General features: G+C 39.1%; 1 protein-coding gene and 1 long non-coding RNA gene across 6 annotated transcripts in view; one reads left to right on the top strand and one right to left on the bottom strand.

Moving 5' to 3' along the window:
- Positions 1–18,720, top strand: part of FAM184A (family with sequence similarity 184 member A) — a 168,998-nt gene that overhangs the window by 144,001 nt on the left and 6,277 nt on the right. For 2 of the 4 annotated variants that reach the window (XR_005596365.1, XM_039531008.1), the window contains exons 13-16: positions 3,092–3,276; positions 3,743–3,889; positions 14,110–14,227; positions 17,981–18,085. Coding sequence is in view for 2 of the 4 variants with exons in the window: in XM_039531008.1 (XP_039386942.1) it covers positions 3,092–3,276; positions 3,743–3,889; positions 14,110–14,227; positions 17,981–18,085 (555 nt within the window). In the remaining 2 variants the exon portion in view is untranslated. The remainder of the gene's footprint in view (positions 1–3,091; positions 3,277–3,742; positions 3,890–14,109; positions 14,228–17,980; positions 18,086–18,720) is intronic. The other 2 variants (XR_005596366.1, XM_039531009.1) reach the window with 2 other exon arrangements.
- Positions 13,359–18,720, bottom strand: part of LOC120401277 — a 28,639-nt gene continuing 23,277 nt past the window's right edge. The window contains exons 4-5 of one of the 2 annotated variants that reach the window (XR_005596367.1): positions 16,918–17,054; positions 13,359–13,547 (exon numbers count right to left, since the gene is read on the bottom strand). This is a non-coding gene — a long non-coding RNA (uncharacterized LOC120401277). Of the gene's footprint in view, positions 13,548–16,917; positions 17,055–17,860; positions 18,126–18,720 lie in introns of those variants that run through there. The other variant, XR_005596368.1, reaches the window with a different exon arrangement.

Raw genomic sequence — 18,720 nt, forward strand, 5'->3', positions numbered from 1 at the left:
AGGGGAAGGAATCCTTGCATAAAACCTCTGTGTATGGAGGTGAAGGAGGGAGTTAATTTTAAAAAATTAATGAGACATACTCTTAGTAACAATAAGACATGGCAAGATATGCAATAGTAGAATAATGGTGTATTACTTAGGTGGCTTCAGCCTTGTGCCTCACAAGACTCCCAAGGTAGTCTCTTAATGCAAACCTTCTGGTGGCTTATTGCTGTATTCTTGTACAACTACAAATGGAGAAAACCTAGCCAAGATCAGCCAAACAAGATGAATGTTAATGACAATTTTTTTCCAAACTGACCAGAATCCTTGCCATAACCATTTACTTACCAGATTGAGTCCGGCAAAGCACTTCAGCATGTGCTTAACTTGAATGCATGTGAGTAGTCCCATTGAATCCCATTAGGATTTGCTAGGTAAAGGAAGGAATTTTTATGGGGTGGCCACATAATTAATTAAAGTCAATGGGACTACTCACATACTTAAATTTAAAAACATGATTAAATGTTACACTGTGCTCTGTAGTGCGTCTTAGTGAGGAAAAATTAAAAATGAGTGTGACAACAGTTCAGGTGTAAAAGCATATTTTGTGTTCTTTGAATATATGTTGGTGTGGATCCCATTGTACGTACACATGTGCTTGAGATTGGAATCTTTTGAATAGCAGTATCCATCAGTGCCACATATTCATGCTGTTCCTCCTCGTGCTCCCATACAAGTTTACATAGGGTGGGGCCACTGTGACCCTCCCTCTATACCCTCTAACTGCCCATGGCAGCGACAGAACCTGGTGAGTGTCTGACACATTAGTTTTTAGCTTTTGCTACATTTTCTCAAACTCATAAAATCTTCAGAGTCACAAATGTTCAACTGCCATGAATGATATCAATCCATCTGGGTTGCAGCATATGGGGAAAGATTCTAGGAAGACCCCATTACCAAACAGAGACTCTTACACTGGATAGGAGATGAATGGATTATTGTTTCATTTTAGCTAAGAAACCAGTACACACTGGCTTAAAGACCCGCTCCACGAAAGTCACCTCAACATCAGTGGCCTAGCTTAGACAGGTTTCCTTGATAGCGATGTGCAAAGCAGCAACTTCAAATTCAGTGCACACTTTCACCAGGCACTATTCTTTGGACTTAACATCAAATTCCAATGCCCCCTATGGCAGTAATGGCGCCCAAGAGGGCGACGCTACAGTTCATATTTAGCTCAGAACTCATGTATTCACTGCTTGCTAATCTCTCACAAGTGAAAGTGCATGAAGACCCTTGAAGAAGAAAGAGAAGTTAAGTACTGGGAATTATTGTTCTGTGAGAGTTACCTCTGCATTGACGCTACCTTCCTGTCTTCCCCTCTACCTTAGAGTTCAAGATAATATCAGGACTCTTCGGTTTGAGAAAGGAATGGAGGTGGTTCAGAGGTGCATTCCCTTATGGACATACAATAGGCTGATAACATCACCGTCAGATGAAATTCCTTGTGCATCCCATGATGGACACTGCTTTTCAATGCAGTTCTGCAGCTCAAGATCAGGGACACCATATCTGACAAATATGAGTGTGCAGAGGTGACTCTTGAAGAACAACTATAAATAAGAACATTAAGGTTGTCCAGTCAACTTTAATTCTGCCCTCATATGTATGCTTTATGGTATAGTCTTTAATTACATGACTGCATATTATTTTTCTCTGCAGGACCCATGCCTCATTCAGTGTACAGGATGAACAGTGCTCAGTGCAAGAGGCAGTTCAATATTTATTTTTACAGTCATTGTTCTTTGTTGTCCCATGCCTCAAATATCACATATCATCTAACTTCTTTAGAGAATGGGCAGGATGCCAGTCTCATTCTTTGCACAACGTTAACTCATTCAATTTCCAGTCCTTGTGCTGAATGAGAAAACTGTACTATAGAAAATATAGTAATTAAAGACTGTATTATAATGCATGCACAGAAGAAGAAAGAGTTAAAGTTGTTAAGGCAATCTTAACTTTCTCATTTACCAATACATAAGTTTAAGTGCCTTTCTGAATAGGTAGGGGTAGTATGCTGAATCAGGGCTTCACTCATTCCATATGCACTTCCCTTGATCATATGGAAGGCGTCACTCACTCAAATTTGCACACGCACCCCCCCCCCACTCCCGTCCCCATCATGATGGAGGGGTGATTCTTTGACCCTGTGAGCCAGGTTACAATGGCTGGAGCAGGAAGCTGGGCCCAGCCCCATGGGACAGCAACTTCTGCTGCAGGATGAGTGCAGGGCGGGCTTGCTCTCCACCACTCTCAACCGTGTCCTCAGGGCATTTCCTCAGCACCTGTCTGGCATTAGGACTGAGATGCCAGGGCAGAGGGTGCTGCTGCAGGTAGTTAGTGTCCCCTCAGTGGGGCAAAGAGGTAGCAGAGGACAAGAAGGATGCTGGCCTATGATTTTTCATCCCCCACATGAATTTGGACTCTGGGTGGGTTGCAAAAAAAGACAGAATTTCAGCTGGTGGGTTGCTTAACTAAAAGACCAAAGGTCTATGTCCATGCTACATACCAGATTTCTACTACTTCATATTGAAATGCTAGAGCTGTTCAAAACAATTGCAAACGTTTTTTATAATTACAAGTGTGTCTTTTTCACTCTCCTCATCCTTGAAAATCACTGAGCTTTTTCTTGAACTGTATTAAAAATAAATAATTCCAAGGCTAAGAATAAACATGCCAAAACTTTAGCCAAAAAAAGAGTAAAACTATATTTTTTTTAGAATGAAACAGTTTGTATAACCTTAACTGTGTGATTCCTCTCCTGCAGCATGCTGATATATAGAATTCTCTCACAGGTATGTGGGTGAGAGAGTCTTTTTTCCTACCCTCACACAATAGAAAACATTATTGATCTCCGGTTTCCTTTATCGGGATTTTGATAAGGACTTTTTAAACTTATACTCTATACTTAAACACTGTTAAATGGCAAATAAAAAAATCTAAAACAAAAGGAAAAGTAAGCTATGTTATAAACTTCCAGAGACAAGTATTTTGCATCTGAAACAGGAGTATATTAAAGTATTCTTTGTTCTTGATATTTGTTTATCAGGAGAAGGAATTTTTGTGCCGAGTATCAGATCTGCAGGATGAACTCAAGCATCGTGACCATCATATATCTGAATTGGACAAGGAGATTCTGACTCTGCATGAGAATATAAGTGCCCTAACCAAGGAACTGGAGTTTAAGGGGAAAGAGGTTCTCAGAATACGCAGTGAATCCAACCAACAGATTAGGTATGAATTTTTCTACTATAAACTACAATATTTCCCCATTTATTAATCTCAACTGCTAATGTTTGTCAGAGATACTTGACCCTCTGTGGGTTGTTAGTTTAGATATTTAGTCATGTGATACTGTATATCATTTAGCCTCTGCCAGGAGGTAATATAAGTAGATATTATTATACGGTTCGGCTGTAATTTTAATAACATATGTTGGCTAACTAATTAAAATCCTCTTAACTGTTTTTTAAAACTCATTGTGTTTATTTAAAAAAAAAGCATTAAAGGAGATGACTTTTCAGTGAAATAAGCTTGAAGCATTGAGAAAAGTCAGTAGTACGATTTGATGATTCAGTAACTGCTGACAATGTTGTTTGGTGTTGTACAAAAAGCCATTTCAAATCTGGCAGAAAATCGTGATGAATAAAGCAGACTGATGTTAGAATAACTTTTTTTTAACCAAAAATAAATTAAACAGGATACATGAGCAAGATTTAAGCAAGAAACATGAGAAAGAGCTGGATGTCATGACAGCAGACCACATCAGAGAGAAACAAAGCATACTCGCAGATTTTAATAAGACCCAAGAGCTACTCAAGGAAATTAATTCAGCTTTACAAGTTTCGTAAGTTTTATTACATTAAAAAAATCATATGTAGCTGAGTTTTGAGTGAAAAGTGATTCGTTAAGATATCCAGTAAGTTATCAAGTATCCTTGGAGAGAGACGTATGCAAAAACCACCCCCAAATATGGGGCCTAATCCTGCATTCCTTATACACTCAAAATTCCCATTGACTTCAGTGGGAGTTTTGTGAGTGTAATCAGACCCAAAGATACAGGGTAGAAAAGACAACATTACATTGGTATAGTTCTTAATAAATTGGAGGGAACATGTTATTTAAAAGATTATATTGTTGCTGTACATTACTGTACATAAGTGAGAAAATAAAATTGTTTAAAGAAAGCTATAAATACCATAGATCATGTTCACTTCTAAAATATTGACTTTTGTAAAAGATGAGGGTAAGACATTGTTCAATAATTATGTTTAGCTTTTATTAAAATCCAATAAAAATTTCCACGTGAACAGGAAGATTTCTGTTTGACCTTTTAAAAATGGGTGAAAACTTTTTTTCTTTTTCTTTCACCACAGGAAGCTCATACATTTTTTCTAATAACTTAGGCTAGGCAGGGAGCCATTTCTCTGAGCAACATAGAATATCTCTTTACAAGAGTTAAAACAGCATATCCATATCTCTTTTAATATATATCCAGGCCATGTGACTCACGTATACAAAGGAAGGAGAAAAAACAGGAGACCCTCACTCCCTAATTATGGGTGAGATTTTTGTGTTGTGTTTCTAAGAGACAAAGCAGAAAATCTCATCACTAGGGAGCGAGGCTTTAAGGTAGCTTTATGCTGGAGTAATTTAGGTCTTGTCTACATGGGTAAATTTACAGGCCTTACTATACTGATATAATTATACCACTATATGACCCTGTGAGGTGAGGGTCCCAGAGCCCAAACATTTATACAGAAACTAAACAGTCCCTTAGCCTGAGCCAGCTGGCATGGCCAGCCGCAGATGTCTAATTGCAGTGAAGACATACCCTAAGGGCTCTTTTACACAGCTACAGAAGCAGCATAAAAGGACTGTAGGAATGGAGGCCTCCCTATGTGTACAATAGTACCTTCAGTAAATAGGCATTATATCACATCTCAGCCATAACATACTTTTAAGTATGCAGAAGACTAGGAGACTATTAATTAAAGATATTAATAAAAATATATCCTATTATATTTTGCACAGAAGCAGAAATTTATTTGGGAGAAATTTATTTCCAAATGTAATCCTCAGTTTCAACACATACCTCCTCAATGAAGAGAACTCAAACTTCAGAAATATTTTTATTGCACTTGCAAAGAAAGGTTTTTATAATTGTGGATAATTAATTAATAATGAGCAACTGATGTCACAGCAAAGAACACCCTCTAACTGTGTGTAATACATTTAAAAAACTGTTCCTTCATATGTAGCAAACTCCAATTAAATTAAGATCAAACTCCCCATTAGCCTTTTAAATTAATAGCAGCAAATAGTATACTCCTTGTTTGTAAGTATTTATAGTAGTGACAATTAAGAATCTTAAGATGTAACCTAAATATTTCAAAATTAAATATATTTTGCTCATATATGTGTTCAGCATCTTTCAGGTTGGTATGGCTCAATTGCATGTGTTTTCTTATACTTGAGGTTTATGATCTAAGTCAAACAACATCAGAGAATCTACTTTAGAAAGAACAGTATAAAGGTGTGGAGAGGAATTGGGTAGCACTGTGTGTCAGAGATTATGTTTTGGCAACATTAAAGAAGATAAAGAGAGAGTAAGTTCAGCTAGAAAAGACTGAGAAAGTTGATAGTCTTTAAAATATTAATAATACTTAGCTCTTCTATAACACCTGTCATCCATAGATTTCAAAGTGTTGTACAAAAGAGGTAAGCATCATTTATGTCCACGTTACAGAGCAAGAGACTGAGGCATGGGTTAAAGGTCACTGGGCATAGAACTGAGGTGGATATGGCCAAATCCTGCAGAAAGGCAAAGATATTGGTAGAAAGTCAAACAACTTTGCAGGAGAAATTACAAGGGATACAGTAGTATACATATGCCTATTATCATAATCTGAAAACAATATATCTGAAGAAGGCAGGAAGGAGAAGTAACCACCACTTCAAGATCACAGAAGGAATATTACAAAGACCATTAGATATAATAAATCAACAGGAATAAACAGGATTCATTATAGCATACTAAGGGAATTAAGTAAGAAACTGACATAGCTCTTATCAAGTCATTTTGAAATGTAGTTTATCATTAGGAGAGTACTTGAAGACAGATGTTATGCTTGTTCTTGAATAAGTTAATAGACAGGAAACAGGAAAACTAGACTAATAATAAGACTGAATTAAATTTTAGAAAATATTTTAGAGTCATTAATAAGGGATGAGCTGGTGAGTTTCTTACCAGACAGCAGTCAATACATGGATTTACAGGTTGAAAGTAAAACCTGTTTCAGACTAATCTGATAAACTTTTTTCAAAGGGAGGGACAGAAAAAAATCAGATTTATTTGTGTTGCAGCAAGACATTTGCAAAAGGATATTTGAACAAAAAAAATCAAGCACAATATGCTAAGTACAAGCTGGATAGGAAACATGCTCATGAAAATTAAACATTGAATATTCGGTCAACGTATTCAGAAATTATCTGGAAAAGGGGGTGAACAGTATAGTGACAAATTTGCAGATGATACAAAACAACGCAAGATAGTTAAGTGCAAAGCAGACTCTGAAAAGTTACAAAGGGATAAGAATATAAGAACATAAGAACGGCTGTACTGGGTCAGACCAAAGGTCCATCTAGCCCAGTGGCCAATGCCAGGTGCCCCAGAGGGAGTGAACCTAACAGGCAATGATCAAGTGATCTCTCTCCTGCCATCCATCTCCATCCTCTGCTGAACAGAGGCTAGGGACACCATTCTTTACCCATCCTGGCTAGTAGCCATTTATGGACTTAGCCACCATGAATTTATCCAGTTCCCTTTTAAACAGTTATAGTCCTAGCCTTCACAACCTCCTCAGGTAAGGAGTTCCACAAGTGGACTGTGCGCTGCGTGAAGAAGAACTTCCTTTTATTTGTTTTAAACCTGCTGCCTATTAAGTTCATTTGGTGACCCCTAATTCTTGTATTATGGGAATAAGTAAATAACTTTTGCTTATCCACTTTCTCAACATCACTCATGATTTTATATATCTCTATCATATCCCCCCTTAGTCTCCTCTTTTCCAAGCTGAAGAGTCCTAGCCTCTTTAATCTTTTCTCGTATGGGACCCTCTCCAAACCCCTAATCATTTTAGTTGCCCTTTTCATCAACTGGGTGACTGGGCAACAATAGATGAAAGTAATGTACACTGGAAAAAATAATCCCAATTTATTTATACCGAATGATGGGGTCTAAATTAGCTGTTACTACTCAGGAAAGAGATCTTGAAGTTATTGTGGATAGTTCTCTAATCTGCTCAATGTGCAGCGGCAGTCAAAAAAGCTAACAATGTTAGAAACAATTAGAAAAGGGATAGATAATAAAGCAGAAAATATCGTAATGCCAATATATAAATCCATTATATGTCCCCACCTTGAATACTACGTGCAGTTCTGGTTGAACCATCTGAAAAAAGTTATATTAGAATCAAAAAAGGTACAGAGAAGGCAATAAAAAAGATCAGGGGTATGGAACAGCTTTCATACAATGAGAGATTAAGAAGAGTGGGTTTGTTCATCTTAGAAAAAAAGACTACTAGGGAGGAATATGATAGAGGTCTATAAATCACGGTGTGTAGAAAGTGAATAGGGAAGTGTTATTTATCATAACACAAGAACTACAGGTCACCAGATGAAATTAATAGGCAGCAGGTTTAAAAGGAAGTGCTTCTTCACACAACATACAGTCTGCCCATGAAACTCAGTGCCAGAAGATGTTGTGAAGGTCAAAAGTATAATTGGGTTCAAGAAAAAATTAGATAATTTCATAGAGGATTGGTCCATCAAAGGCTAATAGCAAGATAATCAGGGATGCAACCCTATTGCTCTAGGTGTTCCTAAATTTCTAACTGCTAGAAACTGGGACTGGACAATGGGCTGGATCACTTGAGATTGTCCTGTTCTCATCATTCACTCTGAAGCATCTGGCAGTGGCTACTGTCAGGAGACAGGATACTGAGCTAGATGGACCACTGGTCTGACCCAGTATGGCTACTCTTCCATTCAGGGAAGGTTTGCAAACTGAACAAATAGCCTCAGCCCACATTCACCCACTTTCCATAAGTATGAGCTGAAGTTCCAAGGATCTAATAATTGTTGAGTGGTAGGTGCAGCAGAGGTGCAAACACAGACCTTTGTGGAAGAGCAGTATCTGGGGACTGGACTGTGAGGGAACCGCTGTGGATGGCACCCAAATGGAGGTTTGAGTAAAAGCTCAAGGGCTCCTGTAAATCCAGATGCCCGGGTTCTATTTACAAACTGAATCCTGCAGGTTTAGCACAGCATTAATGCAGAGCTATAGTGAATGGAAACAAGTGAGGTATCCCCAAGACTATTTCTGCTCAATATCTTTATAAATTACTTACTGCTGTAAGGCAGCAGAAAAAGTATGATCTCTAGAGATGACCGTAGGTGCAGAATTCTGGTCAAGATTACAAATCATCCTCCCTCAAAGTTAGAGGATGTTTGGATCCAGATTTTGTTTCAGGCTGCTCTCCACTGATAACTAAATTCCTGTTGGTACCGAAACATGAAGAATTGGAGATATATTTGAGAACACAGAATGGAAGGAAGATTTAAACATATTTAAGAAATGGATTAATGTGCAGGCTGTTGCAAGTGGAGTTTAATGTTCCAAAATTTAAGCTCATGCATTGTGTACTTCAGAAGAAAATATAGGAGAATAAGTTACATCGTATGGTCCAAAGCTAGAGTGATCTAGTGAAGAAAAGGATTTAGGAACTGTAATAATTTGAAAGTTGGGGCACCATTTCTGATAGCCACAATGAGAGGGAAAAGATTATTAAATTATATAAATGGCAATAAATTGTAAAGCAAAGGATGTGATTCAACTATATAAAACTATAACAAGGATATATTATGAATGGTATGCACATGATCACCAAAGGATATCCATATTTTAGAAGATGTATGAAGGAAGACAACATGACTAATTTAGGATAAAGACGGAAAGTTCTGTAAAGAATTGAATTAAGCCTATGCTGTCTGAAGAAAATGAAATTGTGTTGTGGTTTGGGAATGGGCAGGGACCAGGGCTGTTGTGCCTCTATCCCTGCTGTTACTCCCACCCCTTCTCTGCATCTCCCCCCACCCATGTGAGTGCTGTTCTCCCCTTATCTGAGCACCAAATGCCCCCCATCTCTCCACCATGTCTGAATACTGGACACCCCCATGTCCCTGCTGAACAGCAGATAGCCCCTGAAACTGGGATCAGAGCCCCCTTTGACTGTCAGCACCCCCATCCCTGCCTTTCCATCAGAGCCAGGCATGAGGCTGTGGAGGCAAATCACAACTTCAAGGGATCCATGACACAAGCCATTGGGGTTGGTGCCAAATCATGGTGTACCTAAAGAGGACAGGAAGACCTGTTGGAAAACAATTGTTAATAATGCACAATAAGCACCAAGTCACCATTCAGCTGGGCTCTCCACAACTTATCTTATTCTGGGAGCACTGGAGTGAGCTAGCATGGTCCCAAAAGTCGGCAACGCTAGCCAGTAATAAGTTGTGGTGAGAGTAACCGGGGGACTTGCCAATTCATGCCTTTACTCTCAACAGCTTCCTCCAGCAAGATTTATGTGGAGGTCTTGGTGAGATTTTAAAATTGGTCCCATATAACAAGTTTCCCCCTGAGAGGGCAGCAGTAAAAAAGCCACCTCACTTCTCTGAACCACAGAGGTCCATGCTGGCAAATAAACATGTAATTTTTGCCTCCCTGCACCAGCTTTGATTAACCTGGCCTTGTATGTTTGAGATGCTGAAAATACAGTAATAATTATATACAAAAATAATGTATATTTATTTGCCATTAAAATAGAAATATCGGGCAAGATTTTTTGCTACAGCTGAGCTCTTCTTAGATGCACCGAGGTGTGGGAACCATTGGAGAGTCAGTTATGGCTCCCTAATCCTGAGCTGTTTGGCCCATGCTCAAATTAAAGACCTGTGAGGGAGCTGTTCTGATTTACACCACTGGTATAAGGCCCCTAGGCCAGTGGAGCATCAGGTGGAGTGCTCTGTGCCAGAGCCCTACTCCCAGGATGTCACTTCTCTCCCCTGACGTGGGGTCAGCTGGCAAAAGAGATATCTATGCCTCCTACACAAGGATTTCTCTACTAGCTATCTCCAGCTGCTTTAAGTCCACTTTGCACCACTTAGTACAGTGCATAACAGACTTAGGTAACTGGAGAATCTGGCTCATGTAACTTTGAGGGGTAGTATTGATTAGCTTATCTGATTGGATTGTTTGAATTACATGTACTTCTTTGATATACATAGAAAATGGCTCCCTGCAATGTCTGAAAATAGGGTGGCAGCTGTGCATAAGTGTGTATTATACTTTGGGGATTTGTCTACAATAGCTTATCCTTGCAGAAAATGTATACACAAAATTAAACCCACTGAGTGTGTTTCCATTCTGCTGAATCAAAAGTTTTTTCTGCATCTGAAGATCCAATTGTGTTGTCCAAATTTTCAGTATTTTGTTAAAATGTTTTATAAGATCACTAAACTATATGGGGATTATTTGGGGGGCATAAATAAAGCTTGGTTTGCAGGCACTAGATTTTCAAATGCTCACTGTAGTCTTGGCTGTCTCATCTTGTGAGAATTTTATTATCTGAATTTGAAGGCAATGGATTTCTGATTACGTGTCTCAGAAAGAAGTGTTTCAGAAAGTGCAGTCAAACCTTGCAATAACATACCCCGCCATAACGCGAAATCACATATAACGTGATCATAAATTGGCTCCCCTTTAAGGCCTAATACAGTGGTCTCCAACACCATGGCGCCTGCCGGGACATTGATGTGCCCCCTCCTAATGCCCAGCAGGGGAGAGAAGCTGCGACCCCACACCTGCCAGGGACAGAGAACTCCAAGGCTGCGGGCGCCGGTGCTCACTGTCCCCGGCAGGCGCGGGGCTGCGGCTTCTCTCCAGCTTGGAGAGAAACCGCGGCCCAGCACCTGCTGGGGACAGAGAACTCCAGGGCTGCAGGCGCCGGTGCTCTCTGTCCCGGCAGGCGTGGGGCCGCGGCTTCTCTCCAGCTTCTCCGGGGCTGCAGGCGCCGGTGCTCTCTGTCCCTGGCAGGCCGGAGAGAAGCCGCGGCCCCGTGCCTGCCGGGGACAGAGAGCACCGCCACCCGCAGCCCTGGAGTTCTCTGTCCCCGGCAGGCGCGGGGCCGCGGCTTCTCTCCAAGCCAGAAAGAAGCCGCGGCCCTGCACCTGCCGGGGACAGAGAGCACCGGCGCCCGCAGCCTCAGAGTTCTCTGTCCCCAGCAGGCGCGGGGCCGTGGCTTCTCTCCCCTGCTGGGCACTGGGCACTAGGCAGCGCACATCAATGCACCACGTTGGGGACCACTGACTTAAACTGACCGAACATAAGAACAGCCGTACCGGGTCAGACCAAAGGTCCATCTAGCCCAGTATCTGTCTACCGACAGTGGCCAATGCCAGGTGCCCCAGAGGGAGTGAACCTAACAGGCAATGATCAAGTGATCTCTCTCCTGCCATCCATCTCCATCCTCTGACGAACAGAGGCTAGGGACACCATTCTTTACCCATCCTGGCTAATAGCCATTTATGGACTTCACCACCATGAATTTATCCAGTTCTCTTTTAAACACTGTTATAGTCCTAGCCTTCACAACCTCCTCAGGTAAGGAGTTCCACAAGTTGACTGTGCGCTGCGTGAAGAAGAACTTCCTTTTATTTGTTTTAAACCTGCTGCCTATTAATTTCATTTGGTGACCCCTAGTTCTTGTATTATGGGAATAAGTAAATAACTTTTCCTTATCCACTTTCTCAACATCACTCATGATTTTATATACCTCTATCATGTCTCCCCTTAGTCTCCTCTTTTCCAAGCTGAAGAGACCTAGCCTCTTTAATCTTTCCTCATATGGGACCCTCTCCAAACCCCTAATCATTTTAGTTGCCCTTTTCTGAACCTTTTCTAGTGCTAGAATATCTTTTTTGAGGTGAGGAGACCACATCTGTACACAGTATTCGAGATGTGGGCGTACCATGGATTTATATAAGGGCAATAATATACTCTGTCTTATTCTCTATCCCCTTTTTAATGATAGAGGCTTGAAACCCCGCTATACCGTGACCCCGCATTTATCACAATGGAATTTTTTGGACCCCAAACATCGCGTTATAGCGGGGTTTCACTATACTATTCTGCAGACCAAAATATGCTTGGCCTTTTGCACTACGCAGCTCCCACATAGCTATGCATGGTGGCAGACCAAAGGCCAGTAAACTGCTTGGTGGGGTGAGGGAACCCCACTGTATTATGGAGAGTTGTAAATAAAGTTTCTTCCTCCCATGTACTGCTACTCCCTGTTCTGGTGTCCTCAATCCCATTTCCTCACCCCAAGGTTATGCATTCATTCCATGTTAGTTGCTATATCTCCAGTCATCTGCTTGATTTAGTCATAAGGCTTTCACTTCCTTCATTGTTGGAGAAGCTTCACCAATTGGAAGAGATCTCTATGCTCGCATCATCACCAAAGGGTAAACCATAAGGAACCTATCACCTGGGGAGATTACTTGTTTGAACAAGGTGACCCATTTAAACTTTTTCCTCAATCATTTAGTGAGGGATAAACAGTCTCATGCTAAGACATAGAAAGAGGCATAGAATATGCTCAGTTCATCAACTGACATTCTCATGAAACGTAGGCAGTCATGTAAGGCCAAAGTCAAAATTACATAGCTGCTTCTGAAGGGAAAATACTATTAAAATGAGAAGGGATCTGTAGTTTAGGAAGCCATGTGGAATTAAATTTGGACTGACTAAATACCTTAAATTGTAATTTTTCACCTTTGGGGGGGAGGGCAGCACTAAACTTGTTAAATTCTCTGTATTTGTGCTGGAATTCAAGGCGATAACCTACATGAAAGCTGGATTTGGCAGATACATATTGCAAGTAACTTTCTAGTGGGCAATATTTAGCATCATAAACTTGATGTCAGGAATTTCAGAATAATGTCGTAGTGACAAATAGTATTTTGAGGCTATCTTCTGAAAACTCTTTCAAAAGTTTTTTCTTCATATCGTCCTAAAAATTCAAGAATTCTTGTGCTCATTCTCCTACAACTATTCTCTAAATTGGTGTGCTTACTTCAGTTCTCTCCTTTAATGCTTTCCCACTATGTGATTCAAGTTTCCTCATATTTTTCTCAACTTAATCAACTGTTACTTTCATCTTTAAATGCTAATATCCAAATGTTTATTGTTTGTCTCTTACAGCTAGTTCCTTTATTTCCATCTCTCGTGGTGCTAAATTGGTTTTGTGGCGAGGAATTAGTTACAGATTAGTCTTCACCATTCTTGGATATCTTTGCCCCACTGTCCTCCACATGAGCTGAGGAAGATGGTGCCAGCCTTGTCTCCTTCTTACACCTTGATTTACACCTCTGTACAGTCTAGTGATCTATTAAATGAAACATTATATTTTTATTATTTTTTTCCTCATTCTTCAGAATAAATCTAGCTGAGCTGCATATTGCCAGCTTCACAAAATTCAAGTTAAGATAATATTAGATACTAAAGTTTAGTCTCTGTACAGCACATAAGAACCACTCTTATCTACAACATCCTGTGATTCCACTGCATATATTTTTTGTTTGCTCAAAGGTCCTGATTTTCAGTCTAGCCCATACCAGGCCTCTTATTTAGTGCCCAATGTTTGCATGCACAAAAGGGATGATGAGTTTTCAAAATCTTGCCCAAAATGTTGTTTGTTATAGTAAAGATGGTAGTTCATGTTGAAGTTCAGATTAACTAAAACCTCTTTAACCAGTAATTTTGGTTGATGTTAAATTTAAAATGTTAATGTATAAGGGGTAAAGCAAATTATTGTCTTACTGGTTTTTTTGTTTTGTTTCTTATCCATTAAATTACTTATTGTACTTATCCACAGTATGGTTTTATTCATTTGGAATTTAATTCTGGACTACATTAAGTTAAAGTTGGTGTCTTTCTCTTCTATGAAGTTTAGAAGAAATGGAAGAGAAATACCAAAACAGAGAATCAAGACCAGAAGATTTACAGCTTATCTCAGAGTTGAAAGACCTGATTGCAGAGAGGGACCAACTCATAAAGAAACTGATCGTAAGACTTTTTGTGCTCTTTCTGGTATTAATATATTAACAGATACAAATATTAGTATAATTTCTTGAAAAAAAAACTTGATTAAAATGGATTTAAGGCCTCAGTTCTGCTAACACTTATGCATATACTTAACTTTATTGCAGTAGTCCCATTGACTTAACTGGAAATACTATAGTAAAGTTAAGCACATGCCTAAATGTTTGTAGGACCAAGCTTAATATTGTAAATATATGTAAAAATGTAAGTTGCAAAAAAAAATTCAAAATTACAATATTATATTAAATTACAATATTCTCTTAAAGCGTAAGTGCCTGAAAGCCAGAAAATTCAAGTTAAGGTTACTTAAGTAGACTAAAACATATATGCATTGGAAAATATGGGAATACAGAATTAAGGAATCCCAAATAACTTTACTTCCACCTTTGTATCTCTACCATCCTGTAGGTGCCCTCAATGTAAGGTAGCTATATTCCCAGGGCTAGATGGTATGTTAAAATAGACAGGAAGTCTGGTAACTGAGTGTATCTTAAACCCTGTATACACTGGTGTTTTGCCTGCATCTGTGGACATCTCAAACCATATTGACCTTGGCTTTTGCAAAAGAGTATACAAATGCTAACTGTAAGTAATACTAGGATTAAGAAATCTTTCCAACTCAGTGAGCTCAACCAGTGAGGAAAATGAAATATTAAAATCATGTGAGAGTTTTCTATTAGGAAGAGGGGAAGGGAGTTAAATATTATAGGTCTTGGGGTATATATGAAGTGTAACAATAATATTTTTCACTTGTATAGTGCCTTCCATCTGAGGATCTCAATGTACATGCTTTATAAACAACAAGTAAATTAGCTTTACAACACCTCTGTAAGGCAGGTAAATACTATTATCTCTATTGTACAGCTAAAGAAATTGAGACACAGCAATTGGGACAAGCTTAAAATCTAAGTCTCCTGACACTCAATTCTGTGCCTTTACCATAAGACCATTCATTATTCTTCTCTCCAGAGGCAAAATATTGGTGTTGCTATTTGTCAAGGGAAGGTGAACTAGACACTAGTCTCCGGTTGAGTAGGTAACACACATACAGTATAATGAATAGGTGGTGCATACGTTCATATGTTGAACATGTTACAGTGTGATGGTAATATGTGGTTCCAATTGTCATATGTAAACAGACTGTCTTATAATTTTGAGTGAATGATTAGCAGGGATATGAGGGCAGACTTAAGGTTGTTTGGGGTACCATATCTATATTTCCATAGTTTCCAATATTTTCAGTGGGAAGAACCAAGTGTAACTGAATTTCCTGGCTTTCAGATATCTGTGTTTCTTAAAACTACAACATTACATTACGTTTCTTTCTCTGAAGTTATTCAGGGCTTAACAAACATTGTGTTTTGGAATTTCCTTTGGTGTTGTCTTTTTCCTTCAAAGAATAATTGAATGACACCACACTGTACATTTTTAGGTTGGAAGATCATCACTAGCAGAACCAAAGCTTCAAAGCAGTGGCTAGTTCTAAGATTGCCACCTTTCAGCTAGCTAAACAACTGATATAAGTGCCACATCCATTTTGGATTGGATCCATTGGACTGGGGAAACAGAGATGTGGGTGGCAGAGGGAGAAATGTGAAAATGTAAGGTGTTTGAGCATGCTGTGTGATGGGTACCTTTGCTAATAAGACAGAGAATATTGGAAAGGGCAGGTGTGTTTCCCTTTCCCCCAGTAACCTTTTATTGTAGAGCACTAGTTTCACTAACTCAGGTTTATTGAGACATGCTCTATTTGTTCCTTTCACATCTATGTGGCCTCTGCTGTTCTGCACACAGTAATAATGTGGTGGATGAGGAGAATTTCAGTTATGTTTCTTTTTGAAAAATCCACATACTAAATTGCCCGAAGCTCAGTTTTACTGATCTTGAAGTTAGAGGAGAAAGCTAACCCTGCCGAGATTTGAACCTGTGACTCTAGGAAAATTAAATATTTCAAATCAGATGTTTATATCACTAAGACAAATCCTTCATCAGAGCATGAATATTCCATTATAACGTCTCACATTTTGTTTCTAAACCTGCTTTTCTTTCAGCAAAAAATACTACCAAACATCCATTCCCTTAATTCTTCCCATTCCATCTCACTTATGTATTCTTAAGAATCTCCCACCCACTCCTGACTATGTAGAAAGCATCCCACAGAAGCAAAGTGAATTTCATGTAGTAGTTTACTAGAGAAGGACTGGACTGGGAGTCAGGAGTCTTTGGTTCTAAACCAGCTTTTATAATTGCTTGCTATGTGACCTTGGACAGGTCTGTTAAACTTTCTGAATCCCGTAAAACAGGTAATATATATACTATAGGAATGTTGTGAGACAGCTAAATAATGGGATTCTCCTGTCTGGCTGAGCCGCTTTTGGCACAATACTGTGGCTGTAAATAGGGTTGGTCTGGTTTTCAGCATAATTGTGAGGTTCATCGTCTGGCCCGCTGAAGTGTTGTATACTGAACATGCACAATATTGTTAAGATGAGAATAAAATATAGGAGTTTTTGACTCCCAGTCTTGTAATGTGCTAAACCATATGACCTCAGGAGAGTTAGGGATACCATCACCACTTTCTTCAAGAAAATATTTGTACTGTACCAATGAATTTAGAGGAAGAGGAGGACATAAGTTGTCCTTGTAGTACTTACATTTTTAACACCAGACAGTTCTTTGTTGAACTTTACTAAGTCTGTCAGACTCTTGACAAATCTTACAAGGTTTAGTGGATCTTAAGTCTGCAGCAGCCTGATGGAATGTTTGATGCTCCTAATTCAGCAACGAATAGCTTAAAAAAATTAAAAAGCAGGGTTGTTTTTTTAAATCATAGACCTTCAAGAAACCAATTTGAAGTTTTTATGTCAAGCTACCTCTGAGATATTTCATTACAAAATAGCATTAAGTCCTAAATATAAGCCATATCTACTTTTCCCAACTTCCATATCTCAGAAATGGCTTGTCCAATTTACCTTACTTTTGGCACCAAAAAGAAGAATAAAAAAGTTATCTGGTCATAGACCATACATACAAGATTTAAATGGGACAGGACCTTACACAGGATTTTAGACAAGTCAGGATGGGGATAAATCAGCTTAATAAGGGGAAACTGGTTAGAACCAGACAACTACTCTGAACCTTCACAGCTCAAAGTACTCGTTGCTGAATCAGGAACATCAGAATATTCTGTCAGGCTGCTGTAGCCTTATTTGGGGAGTTGTAGACACTCAGCATATCATAGGATTGGGGCCTCTCTCAGCAACTCCATAGGGATGTTGTGTGCTTTAGTTAAAAGTTCATATAACATTTTGAAAATGTAAAGCATTTGAAATTAGTGGCACTTGAGAAGGCTCACTCCTCAGCCTTTTTACTGCAGCTTCACTGATGGGGACATATTTGACCAAGACCACACAAGATGATAGTGGCAGAACAAAGATTAAGCATTGTGGGTCCCTCCCTATCACAGTCCACTAAACCATGCTGTCTCTCAAGTGTGAAATGTACGTAACAGAAACTCATTAGTGTAAATTATTTAGTGTTTCTTTAATTGTATAGAAGATCATACATAAATACATTGTAAATAATGGCTTGATTGGAATTTATAGAAATACAGGTTTAGAACTGAATGTGTTTGAAACAGTGTTATATACATATCTTGCCATTAGCTAATGGAAAATGCATAAAGAGAAGTTTGTATTTCTTGTTCTTCTTTATTAGGATGACAAAAAATTCTATCAACTAGAACTAGTCAACAGAGAGACTAACTTCAACAAAGTGTTTAATGCAAGCCCTAATGTCGGAGTTATTAATCCACTGGTGAAGGTAGGCTCCACAGGCTTTATTGCTAAAATGGAAAAGAAATCTGTGAGAGAGAGAGAGACAGACATGATAGTCTCTATATTTTGTCAGACATGTTCAAAACACTGAATATAGTTCATTGCTTGCCTGTATTCTATTTATTATTATTTATTTGTATTATGGTAGTACTTAGGGACCCAAACTGAGATTGTGCTCCACTGTGCTGGTTACTGTGAAAACCTAGCATAAAAGATAGTCCCTGCCCTGAAAAGCTTAAAATCTAAATAAACAAGATAGACAACAGATATAGGGGGAAGGAGTAAAGTGAGCAGCGATGGTCTGAAAATGTCATGTTAGTTCTGTAGAGACACAAGGTAGGTGAGGTAATATTATTTATTGGACCATCTTCTGTTGGTGAGAGAGACAAGCTTTCAAGTTTACACAGAGCTTTTCTTCAGGTCTGGGAAACATCAGAGTGTGGCCACTAAATACAAGATGGAACAGATTGTTTAGCATAAGTAGTTAACGCATACTTCAGAGGACCATTCAAGGTGAAGTGGCTCGTTAACACCCCTCCAGTCATGGGGGTTGGGAAGACAAAAGGGAGGAAAGGCAGCTGTGAGTGGTTAGTGGGTTATACATTGTTGTAATAAGCCAAA

Source organism: Mauremys reevesii, linkage group 3 (genome assembly GCF_016161935.1).
Source record: "Mauremys reevesii isolate NIE-2019 linkage group 3, ASM1616193v1, whole genome shotgun sequence".
Classification (NCBI taxonomy): Eukaryota; Metazoa; Chordata; order Testudines; family Geoemydidae; genus Mauremys; species Mauremys reevesii.